Raw genomic sequence first — 22,004 nt, forward strand, 5'->3', positions numbered from 1 at the left:
ACATCGACAGATTTTTCACCTAGTCGGTTTGGGGATTAGAACCACTAAGCTACCTGCCGCCCCAATTATTATTGATATGGCTATAACTTCAACAGGCATATGTAGGCTACATGTATCCTCTAAATCCTGTTGAGTTGTTCAAAGGAAAATAGCTTCTCTTTACAATTGAGTCAAAAAGGCTGCCCTCATTTCAATATTTCTGAGACTGCAGGATGGCGGTTGGTGGTGATACCCATTCAATCCCTGCTTCCTGGTTAATTAAGGGTAGAATATTCAATATTAGGGGTATTTTTCCCCTGCTGACATGGCAACAATATCTGATTTCCCTTTTGTCATCTGTAACAGTATGGTTGCACCATTGGCCCACCCCCAGTCCCCCACTCTGTGAGCAGAATGGCTGCTGGCTAGGGGAGCAGTCAGCTGCCTGGCATCAGGGCTCAACCAGGCCACTCCAGAAGAGTTTCTGCATTGCTGTCATTCCTGCTGGGGGTAGCTGATAGGACCACTGAAAGGTAAGACAGTAGCGCTCCGTGCTGTCCATATGCAGGAACAGACTCCATCCACTACACTTTTACAGTGAGTTCTTCTGTTGGGGGTTTGATTGGACATACAGAGCAGTAGGCTACAATAGAAGTACTACTATTACAAAACAATATAACTTTCATGTGACATCATGTGTGTTTTTTCATCACAGCACTGAGGACTTATACCATGGCTGGCAAGGTAAGTGAAAGAGGGAAGTTATCTCTAACCTAACTGTTCCAACTATATGAGACTAAAGTCATGGAAGTATTATGTACTGCATTAGCCTGGGTACCAGTGTGTTAATGCTAATGTTCCAGTTCCACTCCTTCCACATATGATGTCAAACTCTATATGTGAAGTCAAACATGATGTCCTACTTACATCATGGCTGATTTTAAATGTCAGTTTAGTTGTTTAAAAAAAAGTTCATCCTAAGGGATTCACTATCACTACACTATCTCTGTAGATGGCAGGGGGTGTCCTCTCTCCTTTGGATAATCTGTGTGGAGTGGACTGTGCCAATGTCCATCCCCTGTTTTGTCACCTGTGCCATGAGCAGTACCAGCACCCATGCCTCTTAGACTGTTACCACATCTTCTGTGCGCGCTGCCTACAAAGCAGAGTCAATGAAAGCCGTCTCAACTGCCCCCTCTGCGGGTAAGGAACTTAATTTACTGAAAGAAGCATTCTGAATTCACAAGCTGTGCACTTAATTTGACACTATTGTTATGTCCAAGACTAACTAAATGACCCCAACCACATTTTTATCTTTGTGGTGACCTCTTGCTAGAAAGGATTTGTTTGAAAATGACAAAGATAATCCCATATATTTATGTCATGGCCTTTCTGCAACAGAAGATTACCTGCTTTCATAGTATTGTACTTACTATTAGAAACATTTGAATTGTGTCATAAAGGCTTCTCACTTGAAACATTCAAATGTCTTTAGCTGTGCAGCTCTGTACTGGTTTCAAAATCTGCATTATTTTGACAAGGGTTGGTGGGCCAGGACTTCCAGAAATCTTATGGCTCAAGATCTATAGTTACGTGTTTAAACATTGGGTTTGAGCATAAGGCATTGCATCTCAGTCTTGGCTATGAAGTAGGTGGAATCCCCTTAAGAATCTGTGTAACTCTCTCCAGTTCTCAGCCAACTCTGATCTACACATGAATGGAAAACATGACAGGGACTCGCCTAACCTTACAATCAATACTAGCCTTAGTGGATGAAAGTCAAGCAGTCTGCTCAGGACTATGGCTCAGAGTGATCCCGACCAGGGCAGGATGGTCTGAGCGGCTGGGACAGCTGCAGGGTCAGCCCTGGCTCTGAGTTAGCACCATGCTGAACGCTCAGCGTGACGGGCAAGCTCCGTTAAGGCCACCATGCAGTCACACTACAACAAAACCTACACAGGCATCTTGGCAATGGAGCCGGGAGCTCAGGGCAATTAAATGTGACCTCACAGTGCCCTATCCATTTTATCCCCTACTGGAGAATGAGTCATGGCCAACAGTATTACCTAAAGGCCCTCTGGATTAGCTCTCACTGATCAAAGAGCACAGGGCTATGTGGAACAAAACTTCTCCAGGGAATAGATTATACTGGAAATAAAACTAATCTTAGATTGGGCCTTTTCTATCACTAAAGAGAGTTTTCAGCATATGAATTTATCACTTATCTCTGATTATCTTCAAACACGAAAACACAAGCAGATACACAAAGAAAAGGGGTGGTAACCCTATTTAGATCACTGGATCAAGTAGTGATGAGCAACACATTGGGGATGATGTCACAGCCAAACTGATACACTGCATCATACAGATACCCCACTGTGCACACACAGGTTGAATCAATGTTGTTTCCATGTCATTTCAATAAGTTACATTGAAACAACGTGGAGTAGATGTTGAATTGACGTATGTGCCCAGTGGGACAGTATGCAGCTGACATGATCAGTCATTTCAGTCCATTGCCTGAATATATCCTGAGGTCCCCTGATCAACTCCCCAACGTGATGCCAAACAAACAGTAGATTGCTTGAAATCATTTCTGTCCAAATCGTTTCTCTGACATTAGGTAATTTTGAAACACCCTGGGTTAAGTTGGATGTTCTGTGTAGGGGAGAAAGGGGTTGACCACAGGTCATCAGACTGTAAAATAATCCTACAACTGTCTGCTAGATTATCCCTTCTGCAAATTCTGATAGTATCAAAGCCTACAGCTAAATCTGTCCCTGTAGATCTCTACAGGTCCAGAGGGGTTTGATGCCCTGCCTGCCCGAGCCCACAACTGCTATGGTTGCTGCTTTGTTCCTCATGTGCTCTGTGATTACATATCTGAGATGAAAACCAAACACTGGATCACATTCTGATCATGCAAGATAGATATGATAATAAGTTAAATAAAACATAGTTGGTGCGAGTATGACTGCTATGGGGTGGTTTCCCTATTTAGAAATGGTTCCCAGTGGCTCTCGACCAGGCATAGTTTATACCAGAGTTCTCCTCATTCCAGGTATTGAAGAGCCTGCAGGTGTGAGTAGATGGATCTATGGAGTGGACCATTGTGTTGTAGGCTGCTAGAGCGAAGTGTGTTCCCAGGGGAGATAACCCAGTGGGCACACTCTCTCCCTGCAGGTCCCCCTGGCCCAGTGGAATACGGAAGTGCTGTTTGTTGCTATTTTCATCAGTACTACCATCCACTCACTCAAGAACCATGTAATCTCTGAATTTGCTACACTGCTATTAGTAGCACACAATAAACCCTGTTGCTATGTAAACTAGATAAACATTGGAGAGGAGGGAGGAGAAGGGTAGGCTAGGCATGTTTACATCATTGCCATTCCACCATGGTCTCTAGAGCAGAGGTACAGGACATTTTATTGACCACATGAATAACTAGGGCCCAGAGTTTTTATGGCAGGCAGTTGGTAACTCTCTCTGTTCCTGTCAAAGCACCTGACAGAATCAAGGAACATTTCCAGCAAAACTTGCACCAGTAGAAGTGTCATGGGTACTCCTTATTATTTTACAGTCAATGTTACTCCCCAGTACAGGGTGTGTAAACACCAGGTCAATGTTACTCCCCAGTACAGGGTGTGTAAACACCAGGTCAATGTTACTTCCCAGGACAGGGTGTGTAAACACCAGGTCAATGTTACTTCCCAGGACAGGGTGTGTAAACACCAGGTCAATGTTACTTCCCAGGACAGGGTGTGTAAACACCAGGTCAATGTTACTTCCCAGGACAGGGTGTGTAAACACCAGGTCAATGTTACTCCCCAGTACAGGGTGTGTAAACACCAGGTCAATGTTACTTCCCAGGACAGGGTGTGTAAACACCAGGTCAATGTTACTTCCCAGGACAGGGTGTGTAAACACCAGGTCAATGTTACTTCCCAGGACAGGGTGTGTAAACACCAGGTCAATGTTACTTCCCAGGACAGGGTGTGTAAACACCAGGTCAATGTTACTTCCCAGGACAGGGTGTGTAAACACCAGGTCAATGTTACTTCCCAGCCCAGGACAGGGTGTGTAAACACCAGGTCAATGTTACTTCCCAGTACAGGGTGTGTAAACACCAGGTCAATGTTACTTCCCAGTACAGGGTGTGTAAACACCAGGTCAATGTTAGAGGGTGCATACTTAAACTGTAAATGAATTCTTGTTTGACATGTTTATGACATGCCATTCATCTTACCTGTAGTAAAAAAAGTACTGTCAGGTACTGAATTCAGAGTATATTAGCAAAGCTTCTGTGATTAGATATGATGTTGCACCATCTGCTGGAGAGCCATGGGAATGCAACTCACTACTTTTTATGATCAGTGTAGCGAAAAATAGAAATCTGAATGAAGCACTGCATCAAACATTTTTACTGTGCTTTTGTTGCTGGATCCGTCTGTGTCACAGATACCCATCAATTGTAAAAGGGATGAATGCACTCCCACCAGAGGACCGTCTGCTGAAGTTCCTGGTTGATAACTCTACTGATGACTGTGAAGAGACAGTCCAGTGTGCCAACTGTGACCAAGAGAGTAACAAACAGGTATCTCACAACAGATGCTCTCAGAAATAACTCTAACAAACCATGCTATAGATCTTAATAGAGATACTTTATTATCATGGATCATATTGTGTGTGTGTGTGTGTTATAGGACACAGGGCCAATGTACTACTGTAACACGTGTAGCCAGCCCCTGTGTGGAGCTTGCAGGGATTCCACACACAAGGCCAAGATGTTCTCCCACCATGAGATCGTGTTCCTGGCCAAACGCACCAAAGTGGGCCACCGGATGTGCTGTGAGTACCACCTGTATTATGTTCACACTACAACAAGTGCTCAGCAGCATCTAGCTATAATTACATTGTTATCTAATAATAACCTATGGTAACACTTTACATTAAGTTGCCCCTATTACTACGTAACTAACACAATAATAACTGTTAACAACATAGTAGTTACATAGATTTTACTAGGCTAACCAGGAGAAATTAGGAGACAGGATAACATTAGGTATAACCCCTTTAGTTACATTGTACAATCTAACAATCTTTAAGAAATAACTGTGTAATTACACTTCACTTTACATTAAGTTGCTTGCTCCTGGGTATGTGCATTGTAAATACATGTATATCCCTTGTAACAACATTGTAATTACAGAGTTGTAATGTAACTATAAGGGTTATACCTAATGTTCTCCTGGTTATCCTATTGTCTGCAAAGGTTGTTACATTGTAACTACATAGTTACTATAAAGGTTATACCCTACTGGGTTTCATTTTACATTCAGTTGCTTGCTCCTGGGTAGGTACATGATAACTACAAGTATATCCTATGTAACTACAATGTTCTTACATTATACTTAATTCAGTATAGCCTTTGAGCAGCTTTGAGCCAGGTCATAACATAGAAATAAACTAATTGAAAATGACCGGTAGTTAATTTGCCTTGTTTTAATTGTTGTTAGCAGGTCCTAGCCTATTTATCAACCCTGGAATTACATGTTGATTCAATGGTAGTGGCACCTTGTAGTTACGTGTACCAAGATCAGATTTAGTTATTAACATGGTAATTCACAGATGACTTTCAAATGTGTAATTACAAAACATTAGTTATATAGTGGAACAAGATAATGTGTAATAATAACATCAGTAGTTACACATGTAGAATAACCTTCATCAAGTGAATGTGTAATTTCACATTCCTTGTTCCAATTGTGTACTAACTGATTCCGCAACAACCCTATTACAATGTAATGACACTGTAAAACCTATGTAACTAATATGTTGTTAACAGTTATTACTGTGTTAGTTACATAGTAATAGGGGCAACTTAATGTAAAGCGTTACCTAACCGATTGACAGAATTGTCAACATGTTCATGGATGATTATCTTATTGTAAGGAAACAGTGATGTGATAGTGATGGTCTAACATAGTGTTTGTCTACACAGCTCTCCACGAGGAGCCCTACATCATGTTCTCCACAGAGAAGAAGTCGATGCTCTGCATCAAGTGTTTCAGAGACATGCAAGTGTGAGTGAAGCTCCTACTACAGCGACGCCACAGATTCAGACAGTTAGTTAAGCTAATTTAGGTTTCTGCTAAATTCCACAGGGAGAGCCGGACACACTGCATCGATATTGAGACAGCATACATGCAAGGCTGTGAGATACTAGACCAGGCAGTGCTGGTGAGTGAATTGTGACTTTTGTTCTCTAGATACATTGTGTGTTGTCCCAGCTAGAAAAACAAAGAGAGTCGCACACTCTATGTATAACCTCCCAGTAATGTATTGGGTAAACCACCAACGTTTCGGCGTCACTGTGCCTTCTTCAGGGTAATGTCATGAATGCTTGAACAGTGTTATGTAGACAAAAAAGTGCAATTAGTGCAACCAATGACAATAGTGAGGGGTGTGTCATAATTATTAGGTTGATTAGAATGAATTGAGTGAAACTGTTAAAAAACAATACTTTACAGCATATTGAATATATTAGGCTATTGTTAGCATTAGCATTAGCATAAGATTAACATCAACATACATCATCGTTTAATTTAATTTCACATATACAGTACCAGTCAAAGTTTTGGACACACCTACTCATTCAAGGGTTTTTCTTTATTTTTATTATATTCTACATTGTAGAATAATAGTGAAGACCTCAAAACTATGAAATAACACATACGGAATCATAAAGTAACCAAAAAAGTGTTAAACAAATCAAAATATATTTTAGATTTTAGATTCTTCAATGTAGCCACCCTTTGCCTTGATGACATCTTTGCACACTCTTGGCATTCTCTCAACCAGCTTCATGAGGAATGCTTTTCAACAGTCTTGAAGGAGTTCCCACATATCCTAAGCACTTGTTGGCTGCTTTTCCTTCACTCTGCGGTCCAATTCATCCCAAACCATCTCAATTGGGTTGAGGTCAGGTGATTGTGGAGGTCAGGTCATCTGATGCAGCATTCCATCACTCTCCTTGGTCAAATAGCCCTTACACAGCCAAGAGGTGTGTTTTGGGTCATTGTCCTGTTGAAAAACAAACGATAGTCCCACTAAGCACAAACCAGATGGGATGGCGTATCGCTGCAGAATGCTGTGGTAGCCATGCTGGTTAAGTGTGCCTTGAATTCTAACTAAATCACAGACAGTGTCACCAGCAAAGTACCCCCCACACCATCACACCTCCTCCTCCTCCATGCTTCATGGTGGGAACCACACATGCAGAGATCCTCCATTCACCTATTCTGCGCCTCACAAAGACATGGCGGTTGGAACCAAAAATCTAAAATTTGGACTCATCAGACCAAAGGACAGATTTCCACCGGTCTAATGTCCATTGCTCGTGTTTCTTGGGCAAGCAAGTCTCTTCTTCTTATTGGTGTCCTTTAGTTGTGGTCTCTTTGCAGCAATTCGACCATGAAGGCCTGATTCACGCAGTCTCCTCTGAACAGTTGATGTTGAGATGTGTCTGTTACTTGAACTCTGTGAAGCATTTATTTGGGCTGCAATCTGAGGTGCAGTTAACTCTAATGAACTTGCAGCAGAGGTAACTCTGGGTCTTCCTTTCCTGTGGCGGTCCTCATGAGAGCCAGTTTCATCATAGCGCTTGATGGTTTTTGAGACTGCACTTGAAGAAACTTTAAAAGTTCTAGAACCTTTCCGGATTGACTGACCTTCATGTCTTAAAGTAATGATGGACTGTCGTTTCTCTTTGCTTATTTGAGCTGTTCATGCCATAATATGGACTTGGTTTTTTATCAAATAGGGCTATCTTCTGTATACCACCCCTACCTTGTCACAACAAATCAAATCAAATGTTATTTGCCACATGCGCCGAATACAACAGGTGTAGACCTTACAGTGAAATGCTTACTTACAAGCCCTTAACCAACAATGCTGTATTAAGAGAAATAAGTGTTTAGTAAAAAAATTGATAAATAAAACATAAAAATATAAAATAATTAAAGAGCAGCAGTAAAATTGTCTCCCAACTCATCCCAAACAGTGTCTGGACAGTTAGCTCACAGTGGCACAGCGCCAAGTTCCTGAAATCTATTGCCACTTGGGGTGTAAATGTGAATACCCCATGGGGCAACAAAAATCTCTACTCTGTTTATTATCTATGCATAGTCACTTTAACTCTACCCACATGTACATATTACCTAAATTACCTTGACTAACCGGTGTCCCCGCACATTGACTCTGTACCGGTACCCCCTGTATAGCCTCCCTACTGTTATTTTATTTTACATTTTAGTCATTTAGCAGACGCTCTTATCCAGAGCGACTTACAGTTAGTGAGTGCATACATTATTTTTTTTATAACTTACACAGCCAAGAGGTGTGTTTTGGGTCATTGTCCTGTTGAAAAACAAATGATAGTCCCACTAAGCACAAACCAGATGGGATGGCGTATCGCTGCAGAATGCTGTGGTAGCCATGCTGGTTAAGTGTGGAGTGGGGAGAACAAGTATTTGATCCCCTGCTGATTTTGTACGTTTGCCCACTGACAAAGATGATCAGTCTATAATGTTAATGGTATTTTTATTTGAACAGTGAGAGACAGAATAACAACAAAAAATCCAGAAAAACGCATGTAAAAAATGTTATAAATTGATTTTTAATGAGGGAAATAAGTATTTGACCCCTCTGCAAAACATGACTTAGTACTTGGTGGCAAAACCCTTGTTGGCAATCACAGAGATCAGACGTTTCTTGTAGTTGGCCACCAGGTTTGCACACATCTCAGGAGGGATTTTGTCCCACTCCTCTTTGCAGATCTTCTCCAAGTCATTAAGGTTTCGAGGCTGACGTTTGGCAACTCGAACCTTCAGCTCCCTCCACAGATTTTCTATGGGATTAAGGTCTGGAGACTGGCTAGGCCACTCCAGGACCTTAATGTGCTTCTTCTTGAGCTACTCCTTTGTTGCCTTGGCCGTGTGTTTTGGGTCATTGTCATGCTGGAATACCCATCCATGACCCATTTTCAATGCCCTGGCTGAAGGAAGGAGGTTCTCACCCAAGATTTGACGGTACATGGCCCCGTCCATCGTCCCTTTGATGCTGTGAAGTTGTCCTATCCCCTTAGCAGAAAAACACCCCCAAAGCATAATGTTTCCACCTCCATGTTTGACGGTGGGGATGGTGTTCTTGGGGTCATAGGCAGCATTCCCCCTCCTCCATACACGGTGAGTTGAGTTGATGCCAAAGAGCTTGATTTTGGTCTCATCTGACCACAACACTTTCACCCAGTTCTCCTCTGAATCATTCAGATGTTCATTGGAAAACTTCAGACGGGCATGTATATGTGCTTTGCTGCAAGATTTCAGTCCTTCACGGCGTAGTGTGTTACCAATTGTTTTCTTGGTGACTATGGTCCCAGCTGCCTTGAGATCATTGACAAGATCCTCCCGCGTAGTTCTGGGCTGATTCCTCACCGTTCTCATGATCATTGTAATTCCACAAGGTGAGATCTTGCATGGAGCCCCAGGCCGAGGGAGATTGACAGTTCTTTTGTGTTTCTTCCATTTGCGAATAATCGCACCAACTGTTGTCACCTTCTCACCAAGCTGCTTGGCGATGGTCTTGTAGCCTATTCCAGCCTTGTGTAGGTCTACAATCTTGTCCCTGACATCCTTGGTGAGCTCTTTGGTCTTGGCCATGGTGGAGAGTTTGGAATCTGATTGATTGATTGCTTCTGTGGACAGGTGTCTTTTATACAGGTAACAAGCTGAGATTAGGAGCGCTCCCTTTAAGAGTGTGCTCCTAATCTCAGCTCGTTACCTGTATAAAAGACACCTGGGAGCCAGAAATCTTTCTGATTGAGAGGGGGTCAAATACTTATTTCCCTCATTAAAATGCAAATCAATTTATAACATTTTTGACATGCGTTTTTCTGGATTTTTTTGTTGTTATTCTGTCTCTCACTGTTCAAATAAACCTACCATTAAAATGATAGACTGATAATTTCTTTGTCAGTGGGCAAACGTACAAAATCAGCAGGGGATCAAATACTTTTTTCCCTCACTGTATAACCTACAGTGGGGGAAAAAAGTATTTAGTCAGCCACCAATTGTGCAAGTTCCCCCACTTAAAAAGATGAGAGAGGCCTGTAATTTTCATCATAGGTACACGTCAACTATGACAGACAAATTGAGAAAAAAAATAATCCAGAAAATCACATTGTAGGATTTTTTATGAATTTATTTGCAAATTATGGTGGAAAATAAGTATTTGGTCAATAACAAAAGTTTCTCAATACTTTGTTATATACCCTTTGTTGGCAATGACACAGGTCAAACGTTTTCTGTAAGTCTTCACAAGGTTTTCACACACTTGCTGGTATTTTGGCCCATTCCTCCATGCAGATCTCCTCTAGAGCAGTGATGTTTTGGGGCTGTCGCTGGGCAACACAGACTTTCAACTCCCTCCAAAGATTTTCTATGGGGTTGAGATCTGGAGACTGGCTAGGCCACTCCAGGACCTTGAAATGCTTCTTACGAAGCCACTCCTTTGTTGCCCGGGCGGTGTGTTTGGGATCATTGTCATGCTGAAAGACCCAGCCACGTTTCATCTTCAATGCCCTTGCTGATGGAAGGAGGTTTTCACTCAAAATCTTGCGATACATGGCCCCATTCATTCTTTCCTTTACACGGATCAGTCGTCCTGGTCCCTTTGCAGAAAAACAGCCCCAAAGCATGATGCTTCTACCCCCATGCTTCACAGTAGGTATGGTGTTCTTTGGATGCAACTCAGCATTCTTTGTCCTCCAAACACGACGAGCTGAGTTTTTACCAAAAAGTTATATTTTGGTTTCATCTGACCATATGACATTCTCCCAATCCTCTTCTGGATCATCCAAATGCACTCTAGCAAACTTCAGATGGGCCTGGACATGTACTGGCTTAAGCAGGGGGACACGTCTGGCACTGCAGGATTTGAGTCCCTTGCGGCGTAGTGTGTTACTGATGGTAGGCTTTGTTACTTTGGTCCCAGCTCTCTGCAGGTCATTCACTAGGTCCCCCCGTGTGGTTCTGGGATTTTTGCTCACCGTTCTTGTGATCATTTTGACCCCACAGGGTGAGATCTTGTGTGGAGCCCCAGATCGAGGGAGATTATCAGTGGTCTTGTATGTCTTCCATTTCCTAATAATTGCTCCCACAGTTGATTTCTTCAAACCAAGCTGCTTACCTATTGCAGATTCAGTTTTCCCAGCCTGGTGCAGGTCTACAATTTTGTTTCTGGTGTACTTTGACAGCTCTTTGGTCTTGGCCATAGTGGAGTTTGGAGTGTGACTGATTGAAGTTGTGGACAGGTGTCCTTTTATTCTGATAACATGTTCAAACAGGTGCCATTAATACAGGTAACGAGTGGAGGACAGAGGAGCCTCTTAAAGAAGAAGTTACAGGTCTGTGAGAGCCAGAAATCTTGCTTGTTTGTAGGTGACCAAATACTTATTTTCCACCATAATTTGCAAATAAATTCATTACAAATCCTACAATGTGATTTTCTGGATAATTTTTTTTCTCAATTTGTCTGTCATAGTTGACGTGTACCTATGATGAAAATTACAGGCCTCTCATATTTTTAAGTGGGAGAACTTGCACAATTGGTGGCTGACTAAATACTTTTTCCACCCACTGTATATACTTATTATGGACACAGCATGTCTTACACTAGTTATCTTTTTGTTATTAGTTGTTGTTATTAGTCCCATCCTTCAGGTCCATTCAACACCTCCCATCTATCTCTTAACACCATCCATATTGGATTTCAATTTGCCATATATTTTTCAACTGTACTGTGATGTTTTACAAAAGTTCTGAACCTTTCTATTCTCATTGTTTCTACAGTTTGTGAATTGAAAATAAACATCTTTGCTAAAAGTATTATTATATTATTGATCGATTGACTATGACTTTTCAGATCACCCAGTAGTGCTACTACATGGTAATGTAAATTTTTTATTTTTTAGTGATCCAATACGTAATTTTGTTGTAATCCAGAGAGGTTAGAAAATGTATCTAGATCCTCTATGAGGCTGTAGAGGGATTCAAGTTGTGGATTTAAAAGAAAACATGAATCATCAGCGTACAATGACACCTTTGTTTTTAAGCTTGATATTATTGTTGGATCAGATTTTAATAGCTAACATCTCGATGGCAATAATACATAGATATGCCGATAGTGGACAACCTTGTTTCACTCCTCTTGACAGTTTAAAACATTCTGAGAAATAGCCATTATTTACTATTTTACACCTAGGGTTACTATACATGATTTTAACCAAATTTATAAGAGATTGTCCAAAATTGAAATGCTCCAGGCATTTATATATAAACCTCAGTCGTCCTGTATCAAATGCCTTTTCGAAGTCTGCAATGAATAGTAGGCCTGGTTTCCCAGATTTTCCATAGTGTTCTATTGTTTCCAGTACTTGCCTTATATTATCTCCTATGTATCGCCCATGTAAAAAAACTGTCTGATTAGAATGAATAATGTCCGACAATACCTTTTTAACATGCAACATTTTAACTACTACAGTATGTCAGGAATCGTATGGCTTCGTTCCCAGAACCAATGTGAAACCAAAAACATACCTTCCGACAACTTCCAAGGACCCACTGAAAATCCCAGTATTCCTCTGTAGCGGAGAAATTGAGCCATTTTTTACATTCAGCATCACTCTGTCAAGGGAATCATAGTATTCTTTCTAACAAAGATACACTACATGATCAAAAGTATGTGAACACCTGCTCGTCGAAATTCTCATTCTAAAATCATGTACATTAATATGGAGTTGGTCCCCCCTTTGCTGCTATAACAGACTCCACTCTTCTGGGAAGGCTTTCCACTAGATGTTGGAACATTGCTGCGGGGACTTGCTTCCATTCAGCCACAAGAGCATTAGTGAGGTCGGACACTGATGTTGGGCGATTAGGCCTGGCTCGCAGTCAGCGTTCTATTCATCCCAAAGGTGTTTGATGGGGTTGAGGTCAGGGCTCTCTGCAGGCCAGTCAAGTTCTTCCACATCAATTTTGACAAAACATTTCTGTAAGGACCTCGCTTTGTGCACAGGGGCATTGTTATGCTGAAACAGGAAAGGGCCTTCCCCAAACTGTTGCCACAAAGTTGGAAGCACAGAATCGTCTAGAATGTCATTGTATGCTGTAGCGTTAAGATTTCCCTTCACTTGAACTAAGGGGCCTAGCCCGAACCATGAAAAACAGCCCCAGACCATTATTCTTCCTCCACCAAACTTGACAGTTGGCACTATGCATTGGGACAGGTAGCGTTCTCCTGGCATCCGCCAAACTCAGATTCGTCCGTCGGACTGCCAGATGGTGAAGCGTGTTTCATCACTCCAGAGAATGCGTTTCCACTGCTCCAGAGTCCAATGGTGGCAAGCTTTACACCACTCCAGCTGACACTTGGCATTGCACATGGTGATCTTAGGCTTGTGTGCGGCTGCTCGGCCATGGAAACCCATTTCATGATGCTCCCGACGAACAGTTCTTGTGCTGACATTGCTTCCAGAGGCAGTTTGGAACTCGGTAGTGAGTGTTGCAACCGAGGACAGACGGTTTTTACGCGCTTCAGCACTCGGCAGTCCCGTTCTGTGAGCTAGTGTGGCCTACCACTTCGCGTTTGAACCGTTCTAGCATAGACTGACTTGTTGGAAAGGTGGCATCCTATGACGGTGCCACGTTGAAAGTCACTGAGCTCTTCAGTAAGGCCATTCTACTGCCAATGTTTGTCTATGGAGATTGCATGGCTGTGTGCTCGACTTTATACACCTGTCAGCAACGGGTGTGGCTGAAATAGCCGAATCCACTAATTTGAAGGGGTGACCACATACTTTTGTGTATATATAGTGTATCTACATATATTTCAGGATGATGTGTATGCCTGGAAATAATCAGAATTAATGTAAACATTACAGTTTTTAAAACATAGCTTGTCCAAAAGTGGTCTCTAGACACAACTTACCCCGGGTATGAGGTAAGTTGCGCTGCGGGACAGGGTAAGTTATGCTGCGTTCACGTGCTAGTAGGAACTAGGAAACTCAGAAATGTCCGACTTGCTAACTGGTTGAACGCGGCACAGGTATAACTACAATCAGTTAGCAAGTCAGAAATGTCAGTTTCCTTGTTCCAACTAGCACATGAACGCGGCAATAAGCCCCCTACAAATTGCTGTACTGAATGAAATATTACCACTACCTTTTCAAACCCATTCAAACACAATTCAACACAATCACAATTGCTTTTTGTATTTGAATAATTTTAAGCATATTTTAACACAGGCTTAACACCTAACAAACCCTTTGTACTTTTTTTTGTTGTTACACTTTTAACCTGTTGTTACCTCATATCCCAACGAAAATGCCTTGCATTACGCCTGGGAAGAAAACGCTTCAATTAGCTCAACTTGCCATTGGCTCAACTTATGCCAAGGCAAACATTTTTACTATATTAGCCCACACAGCTACAAGGATGCAATTTTATGCTAGGTTTAGGACCTCCTATTGAAGCTTATAGAGAATCCAAGTCCCCAACTGATGTATACAACAATCTTTAAATGATCTACTTTGGTTTAGATGCAAGCATCATAAAACCTCTAACACAAATTCATTTGACATGGTGAAAATCTGTTTGCTTACCACTTTTTCCATGTGGTTTCTTCCTTTACAGACTCCATGAAATGATGACCTCTTCCTAAATATTTTGTCAAATGATTAATTTTGTGTACGGTTACCTATAAACAAGGGTGGCTCAACTTACCTCTTTGGCTCAACTTACCCCACTCTCCCCTATAGTCCTCACAACTCCATGGCCTAGCATGAATCTCCCTCAGCAACGTTGTTTCCATGCTGTATTTTACTTGACATAATATAGTATGCTTATGTTGTTGATTTTGAAAAGATAACGGGTGGGTCTTGAGTTTGAGATAAAGCATATGATAATGTGTATTTGATTTAGCCACAGGTGAGTGAGAAAATATACCATGACCATGTGTGAGCCTTGCTTCCGCTGTAGGCAGTGAAGGAGCTGCAGACATCGGCCCGTGAGGCTATTATCATGCTGAGGGCCATGATAGGGGAGGTGTGCTCCAATATGGAGGAAGAGGAGAATGCAATCTGCAACCTCTTCAACAGTATGCAGGTAAGATATCATTAAATGACTATTTTCAGGTCACCTGAAAAAAAAAAAGAAGATTATGTTGATTATGTTGTTATTGAGATATGAATGTATTAAATAAACATTGTAAAGTTTAACTATCTAAGTGCAACACAATAAATATGATTCCAAATTTGAATATGTGATATCCCTTTACATGGAATATATAACTTTGAAGATGCTATGATGGTGCCTCACCACTGGGTGTCTCTCTTGCTCTTTTTGTGACAAGACTACAAGGGTCTTCTGCACTCAACAAAAACTCCATGAATGGAGTTAAACCAAACCCATACTGGTACAATTACAAGTCAATATGTACCACAAAAGTACATTTTAGAGGAAACTCATCAGAAGTTAAATCCCTAAACAGTTATTTTCTAAAATGGAGGGTGGCAAACAAGGCCAACAGTCTTTTCACAGTAGACCTACTACTAGCAGAGGTTTTCATAGCCTACAGCCATTTTCATATCAATTTTCCTTGTGGTTAACTGTTTCTCTGCTCTCATCTGACAGGAAAGACTGGCTGAGAGGAAGAACATTCTGTTGCGAGCGGCTCAGAGGTACTGCATTACTCTGCTATGAAACTGTTGCTTTGATGCCAGAAAAACAATGCATAGGTAATCTGATAGGCATGGATTGAATTTAGCAATTTCCCCTAGGTCTCAATGTGCTTTACATTGAACAGTTGTACAGGGTTAGCAAATCTCATTTACCAATACGAATGTATTGCAGCCATTATATGTCACACCCTGGTGTAGGCTAGTTTCCATTTGGCCCCATGAGATAGACTTCACAGTAAACAATTAAAACAATAATGACTAGGCAAACAGCGTGAGGACTGCTTCATTACAACTACTCGTTGTTCCATGTAGTTCATGGTTACATTTAATCAATGAAAATGTGGAGATAACCTCTGAGGTATTGATATTTACTCTCTGGTAGCAGTCCATCACAACTAGTGGAGCAGGAAGCTAGATCCTGGGGGCTACTGGACTGCAACATTACTGCCCTGAAGTGTGTGTGGGAGGGAGTGTATCAGGTTGCATTGTGTAGAGATCTTTATTGAGATTTTTGTGCCCTGCATCCTCAATCTTTCTCGGCTCGCTGCCTGGAAGCGGACCAGTGACTGTCTGGATTCCCGGAAGGGAGTTAAAGGCTATTTATGGCAGGCTGTGTGTTTCCGTCTCAGTGTCTGTCGGTGTGTATGTGTTTGTTACGGAGGGCAGAACATAGATAAGGACCTGGATATATGAAGTATGGGTTTCTGTGGTGTTGTGTGGGTATTGCTTAACCCTCTTCATGGAGGGGATAGATGTGTAGTGGAAATGTTGTGTGTGTGTTTGTAGCCAACATGAAGAAAAGGAGAAGGTGCTAAAGGAGCAGCTCTCACACCTTGCTGCCCTCCTGCCAACCCTGCAGGTTAGATCATGATATCTCTATATCTCCAGGCCTGTAATTAACAGTGTAGGCCTATAACTAATTGCTCAACTCATATGGAGCTAAATTATACCCATAAATACATTTGACAGTGGTATAGATTGTTCATTATTACCTGAATAGTTAATTATTCCCTCAAGTGTGGTTGACCTCTGACCCTCTCTGATGCCCTCTCCAAGGTTCACCTGGTCACCTGCTCAGCCTTTCTCAGCTCAGCCAACAAGTTTGAGTTTCTGGACATGGGATATGTGAGTACTGGCACTTTATATTCTGAAGAGAATCAAAGATAAAATGGGTAAATTAACCAGAGGTTTGCATCAAACATGGTGTCTCTCTCCTCCACAGCAACTCATGGAAAGGCTGAGGAGGATTGTGAAGCTTCCTCATCGACTGCGACCAGTGCAAAGCAGCAAAGTGAGTGTGGCTTGTCTACTCTGATCTTACAAAACAATGTGACTTCACTCCGCACTGCCCTTACAAAAAAATATTGCAATTTTGAAACTGCAGTAAAAGTGCAGTAACTGCGCAGTAAATGCAGTCGACTGTGGTATTTTGGACGCAGTTGAACTGCAGTTATACTGCACTGTAATTGCAGTCATACTGCACACTGACTGCAATATTATTTTGTAAGGGTGTCATGTAGAATTAGCATTGAATACTATACCTACAGTAAATGTGTTGTCTCTTCCTTCAAAGAAAGGTGCTAGCCAAACTCTGCCCCAGATGATCTCTCTCTCCTCTCAGATTAACACAGACTACAGGGGTGAGTTTGCTCGCTGTCTCGAGCCTCTGCTGCTGCTGGGACAGCGCCGCCCAGCCTCCATTACCGGAGCAACTAGTATTGCAGCCCTGTGAGTCTGCTTGGCCTTTAACTCTTGTGCAAAATGTAAGCTTGAAAACTTTGAAATCTTCCCTAATCTCTGTCTTTCAGTGTCCAATTGGAGCTTTTTTATGAGACCAAAACTCTGGACCCAAACATTCACACATATAAAATATGAGATTATATAAAAATCTCCTGAGATTAAAAGATGAGTTAAAATATAAACAATTCTTGGAAGCACAGCTGGCAGATGGCGATAACCACAGAGAGAGGGAAGGAGACGCCATTGTGAGCCCCACTATGTCAGTTATCCTGTCTGCCTGTAAACTCTGGCCACAGACATGCTTAGGCTACGTAATTCACCTTTTTGGTGGCGGTCTTCCTGTTATAGCAGGCGCTAGTCCCGTCCTGTCCGTGCCAGAAATACGGGTGATAACAGTGGGCTGGGCCAGCGCAAAACCAGGGTTCCAGGAAATAGCTTTTTTCCAGCAAGGCTCTGTGTCTGTCTGGATATCACAACACACTCTGGATCCCAAGCAGACCTTGACACACATAACAGTATGACTCTCAATACACACACATACTGGGGTGTGAATGTATTTGGCTGAAGTATAAGATCCAGTGAGGACGACTGGACCCAAATTCAGCACTGGGCTTGCACTGAGCTTAGCTGTAGAGTTTTAACAGAATCAAAATGTCTCCTTCCAGAGCCTTGATTCCTAGTTGGTGTAAGCTATAGTTGTAGGTTTTTGACACAGACATAGGGGGTAATTTGTTTTCAGAATGGAGCCATTTGTTCTCACAAACTCGTTCAGATGCAGACTCTGTCCCTGTCTATGTGGACACAAGTGACGCATGTTCCCTGACCAATTTTCCACATCAATCACTCCCAACTGTTCACAGGTCTGTAACTCCCCCTTTTCCCAAACCCCCAACATACTGACAGTCCTCCCTCCCAACCAGTGCCCCTCCATGTAGGATACTGAGTGGGTGGGGATGGCACTGAGCAGGCTGGCACTATTTTTATCAGAATTTCACAGAACTCTCCAGGATTCATCTGGTAGCTAGGCACACAGGAGTGGCAGGGCCAATTTGTTCCATGCCACTGATGTCACTGCTTTTGCCAATGTCTTAAATTGGTATCAGTGGTGGGGGCAGCAAGTGGATGCTCAGAGGACTAAATGCGTATGGCAGGGTGAGAAAGAGACGCTCACAGCAAACAATCAGAGACTCACTCTAGGAATAGTTCTACTGCTGTATCAGGGCATGTGCCAGGCAAGAAATCAGGACTAAAAGCATCCCAGAGCCCAGGTAAGCTGCATGTCTTCTCCAGTTGTGTGCTGATAAACTTTTTCCGTAATTATAGAATATATGTCTTTACCTACTGGCTAATGATATTTCCATCTGTTATATATTCCAGAGTTTATTCCATGTTTCATTGGCAACATAAATAATCCTCCCTCATTAATGGTGTACAATGGTAAACTATGGTAAACATTTAGTTAAGATGGTAATATTAAGTGTTAGAAAAGTCTGTTAAAGTGGTCAACAGTATTAAGGGAATAGCTATCTATTACTCTAGTGGTGGTGGTAAGGAGTGAGGGAAAGCCAGGTCAGGGCCCACTGTCTGTCTGTCCTGGTTGTCTCTTTGTCTTAAAGCTCGCTGGAGACGGGGAGAATTATCTGTTTTCAGTTCAGCCAGGCCTCAAAAGTGACTCAAGTACAGTCTACAATATTTATAATTTCCAATTGTTGCAAATACAGTATATGAAGCAATGGTTCTATTGTTCTAGATTTTATAGCAAAGTTATTTTCTGAACTGGAAGCAAATGTTTTACATTGTTAGTTGTAAACATGGTCTTCAGAATGCCATTATCTGAATAGCCTGTGTTGAGTTATGGTTTTGAGGTGCACGCTTCAACTATGAATCACTCTCTCTGGAACATTAGCAGTGAGGAGAACTGAATATACTATTGAACATAAGGGACAGTAGATTTATATCAAATGGGATAGATAGGCTGTAAAAGGTACTCTCTGATCCATTCTTTATGTAAGTATATAATTAGAGCCTTCAATAGATACACACCTTTACCTCACCTGAGGTTTTGGTGCATAACCCAGAGGAGGATGGCTCTTGATCCTTCAACACAATTGAGGCAAAGAAAATAACTGTTACTCAGGATGAGGCTGCCCGATGGATGATACCCTGTGGTTCTATCTCCCCTCCCTCAGGCTCCATTCCCCCCTCTCCATGTCGTGCCGCTCCCCATCCCTCAGTGACATGCCCCTGGGCTCGGCCGCGGGGAGAAAGCCCACCTCCCACCGCTACATCTGCACCAAGGTCCTCCTGGCAGAGGGGGGTGACACACCCTTCACTGAGCACTGCCGAAACTATGAGAACAGTTACAGGGTGAGTGACATGACCACAATGACAACAACTATGGGTAGAGTGACTTGGCCACTTCACTTGTGATAGGGTGTCTGTGACAGTGTTGGCGCATGCGTGCGTACATTCATGTGTGTGTGCGTTTGACCCAGACCCTCCAGACTGAGATCCAGAACCTGAAGGACCAGGTACAGGAGCTACACAGGGACCTGACCAAGCACCACTCCCTCATCAACACAGACACCATGGGGGAGATCCTGGACCGCTCCCTGCACATCGACGGACAGATCACCTCCCAGTACTCCTCTGTGGAGACCATGAGGGCTCTGTTTGAAGAGGTACGTCCACAGGCCCCATATCTAACAGCAGCAACATGTTTAGGAGGTCAAGGTGTGATTATACAGCAGCTTATATATCCTTTAATATAGCCTATGTGCACATTAATGACTTGGCCTTATTAATGATTTGGCATTATTAAAGGAAGTAAACATTATTTCCCTTTAGATTTGGGAGGAGACCTTTCAGAGGGTCACTAATGAGCAGGAGATCTATGAAGGTAAGGTTTACCCGTAAACTAAACATCGATCTGTTGTATGGATGTAAATGTGGACTTGGTAACATGCATCATGATCTAATCCCATGTTTGGATGTGATGCATGTGCTTTGTTCTGTACTTTGACATGGTATTTGTGTTCAACCACATTCTAGCACAGCTCCATGACCTGCAGCAGCTGAAGCAGGAGAACTCGTACCTGACCACCATCGCCCGACAGATTGGACCATACATCATGTCTATCGCCAAGGTTAAGGAGCGCCTAGAACCCAGGTAATAACAAGATACGGTTCAAATCCCTTACAAACTACAACTCCATCGATACAAAATACAGAAATCCAATGTCAAATATATAATTAAGTAAAATATACTGGTCAATCCAGATTTCAGGAGCTCAAAGAGCTTCATGATGACCGCACAGAAACCATGCTGAAAATCTATGAGGACACCTCTATGGCCATGGACACACAACACAGGTACCTCCCCACACATCTCAGTAGCAAGTCACCACATCGGTAGCACATCACAGATTAACTAATGATCGGAAACTGGGACAAATTCAATTTTATAATCATGCAGGTGTTGTATACACTATGCGAGCTGTGAACCCTCTCTATGTTTTTCCTTGGCAGTGAAGACCACACCTGTCTCACTAACAGTGACTGGGAAAGGAACACGGACAACCGTTCCCTCATCATACAGTCTGATGAGGCTTCCATCAAGACCAACGACTACCATTGGCCAGGAAGGCAGACAGCCAATCACAATGAGATGCCATTATAAACCAGCATGTTCCACTGCCCCCTCCCCCCCCGTTTCCTTTGTGGCCCCCAGCTCAACACAACAGGACAGGGACAGCATGTGACCTTCTCCTCTGTTCAGATAGCCGCTCCTGACATTTCATGGTGACATTTCTTGGCAGGGAGGTGTTGTCATCAGCTCAGAGGTGAGTCCTTAGACAAACATGTCTCAGAGGACTCCACTGACACTCACTGGACTCAATGACTCACTAATTGGAGTCAATGGACTCACTGAGAGGGGGGTGAATCTCCTCCAATCCCACTCGACAATGTGAAAAGATCAATCTGATGGACCAGTAGACCATCACCTCATTATGGACTGAATGGATGGAGGATCTGGAGCTTTATGCTGAGGAAGTGACTGTGACTACCATGTCTCAATCAACGATGCATGGTTTAGACCTGCAATAACATATAGAGGGAGAGTGCTTCCTCAGTCGATATTTTTTTTAATGGTCATACAGTGGGGAAAAAAGTATTTAGTCAGCCACCAATTGTGCAAGTTCTCCCACTTAAAAAGATGAGAGAGGCCTGTAATTTTCATCATAGGTACATGTCAACTATGACAGACAAAATGAGAAGAAAAAAACCAGAAAATCACATTGTAGGATTTTTAATGAATATATTTGCAAATTATGGTGGAAAATAAGTATTTGGTCAATAACAAAAGTTTCTCAATACTTTGTTATATACCCTTTGTTGGCAATGACACAGGTCAAACGTTTTCTGTAAGTCTTCACAAGGTTTTCACACACTGTTGCTGGTATTTTGGCCCATTCCTCCATGCAGATCT

The 22,004-nt window shown here is 42.4% G+C and overlaps 1 protein-coding gene across 2 annotated transcripts; it reads left to right on the forward strand.

The window, feature by feature from the left end:
• Positions 1 to 711: 711 nt before the first annotated feature.
• Positions 712 to 21,760, forward strand: LOC311133637 (RING finger protein 207-like; the record flags this gene model as incomplete). Of its 2 annotated transcripts, XM_084167162.1 has the most annotated exons (18): positions 712 to 723; positions 992 to 1,182; positions 4,438 to 4,573; positions 4,683 to 4,827; positions 5,981 to 6,062; positions 6,144 to 6,219; positions 15,075 to 15,200; positions 15,729 to 15,775; positions 16,562 to 16,634; positions 16,832 to 16,900; positions 16,998 to 17,066; positions 17,397 to 17,503; positions 19,705 to 19,882; positions 20,011 to 20,196; positions 20,363 to 20,414; positions 20,567 to 20,684; positions 20,795 to 20,907; positions 21,044 to 21,276. In XM_084167162.1, the coding sequence occupies 18 exons, from the start codon at positions 712 to 714 to the stop codon at positions 21,274 to 21,276; spliced, it is 2,013 nt and encodes a 670-aa protein (XP_084023288.1). The 2 variants fall into 2 exon arrangements, with proteins under 2 accessions (XP_084023288.1, XP_084023289.1); XM_084167163.1 differs by lacking the exon at positions 712 to 723 and having other exon boundaries at positions 20,795 to 20,887; positions 21,044 to 21,760.
• Positions 21,761 to 22,004: the final 244 nt, after the last annotated feature.

Source organism: Coregonus lavaretus (genome assembly GCF_964263955.1).
Source record: "Coregonus lavaretus genome assembly, chromosome: 8".
Taxonomy (NCBI): Eukaryota; Metazoa; Chordata; class Actinopteri; order Salmoniformes; family Salmonidae; genus Coregonus; species Coregonus lavaretus.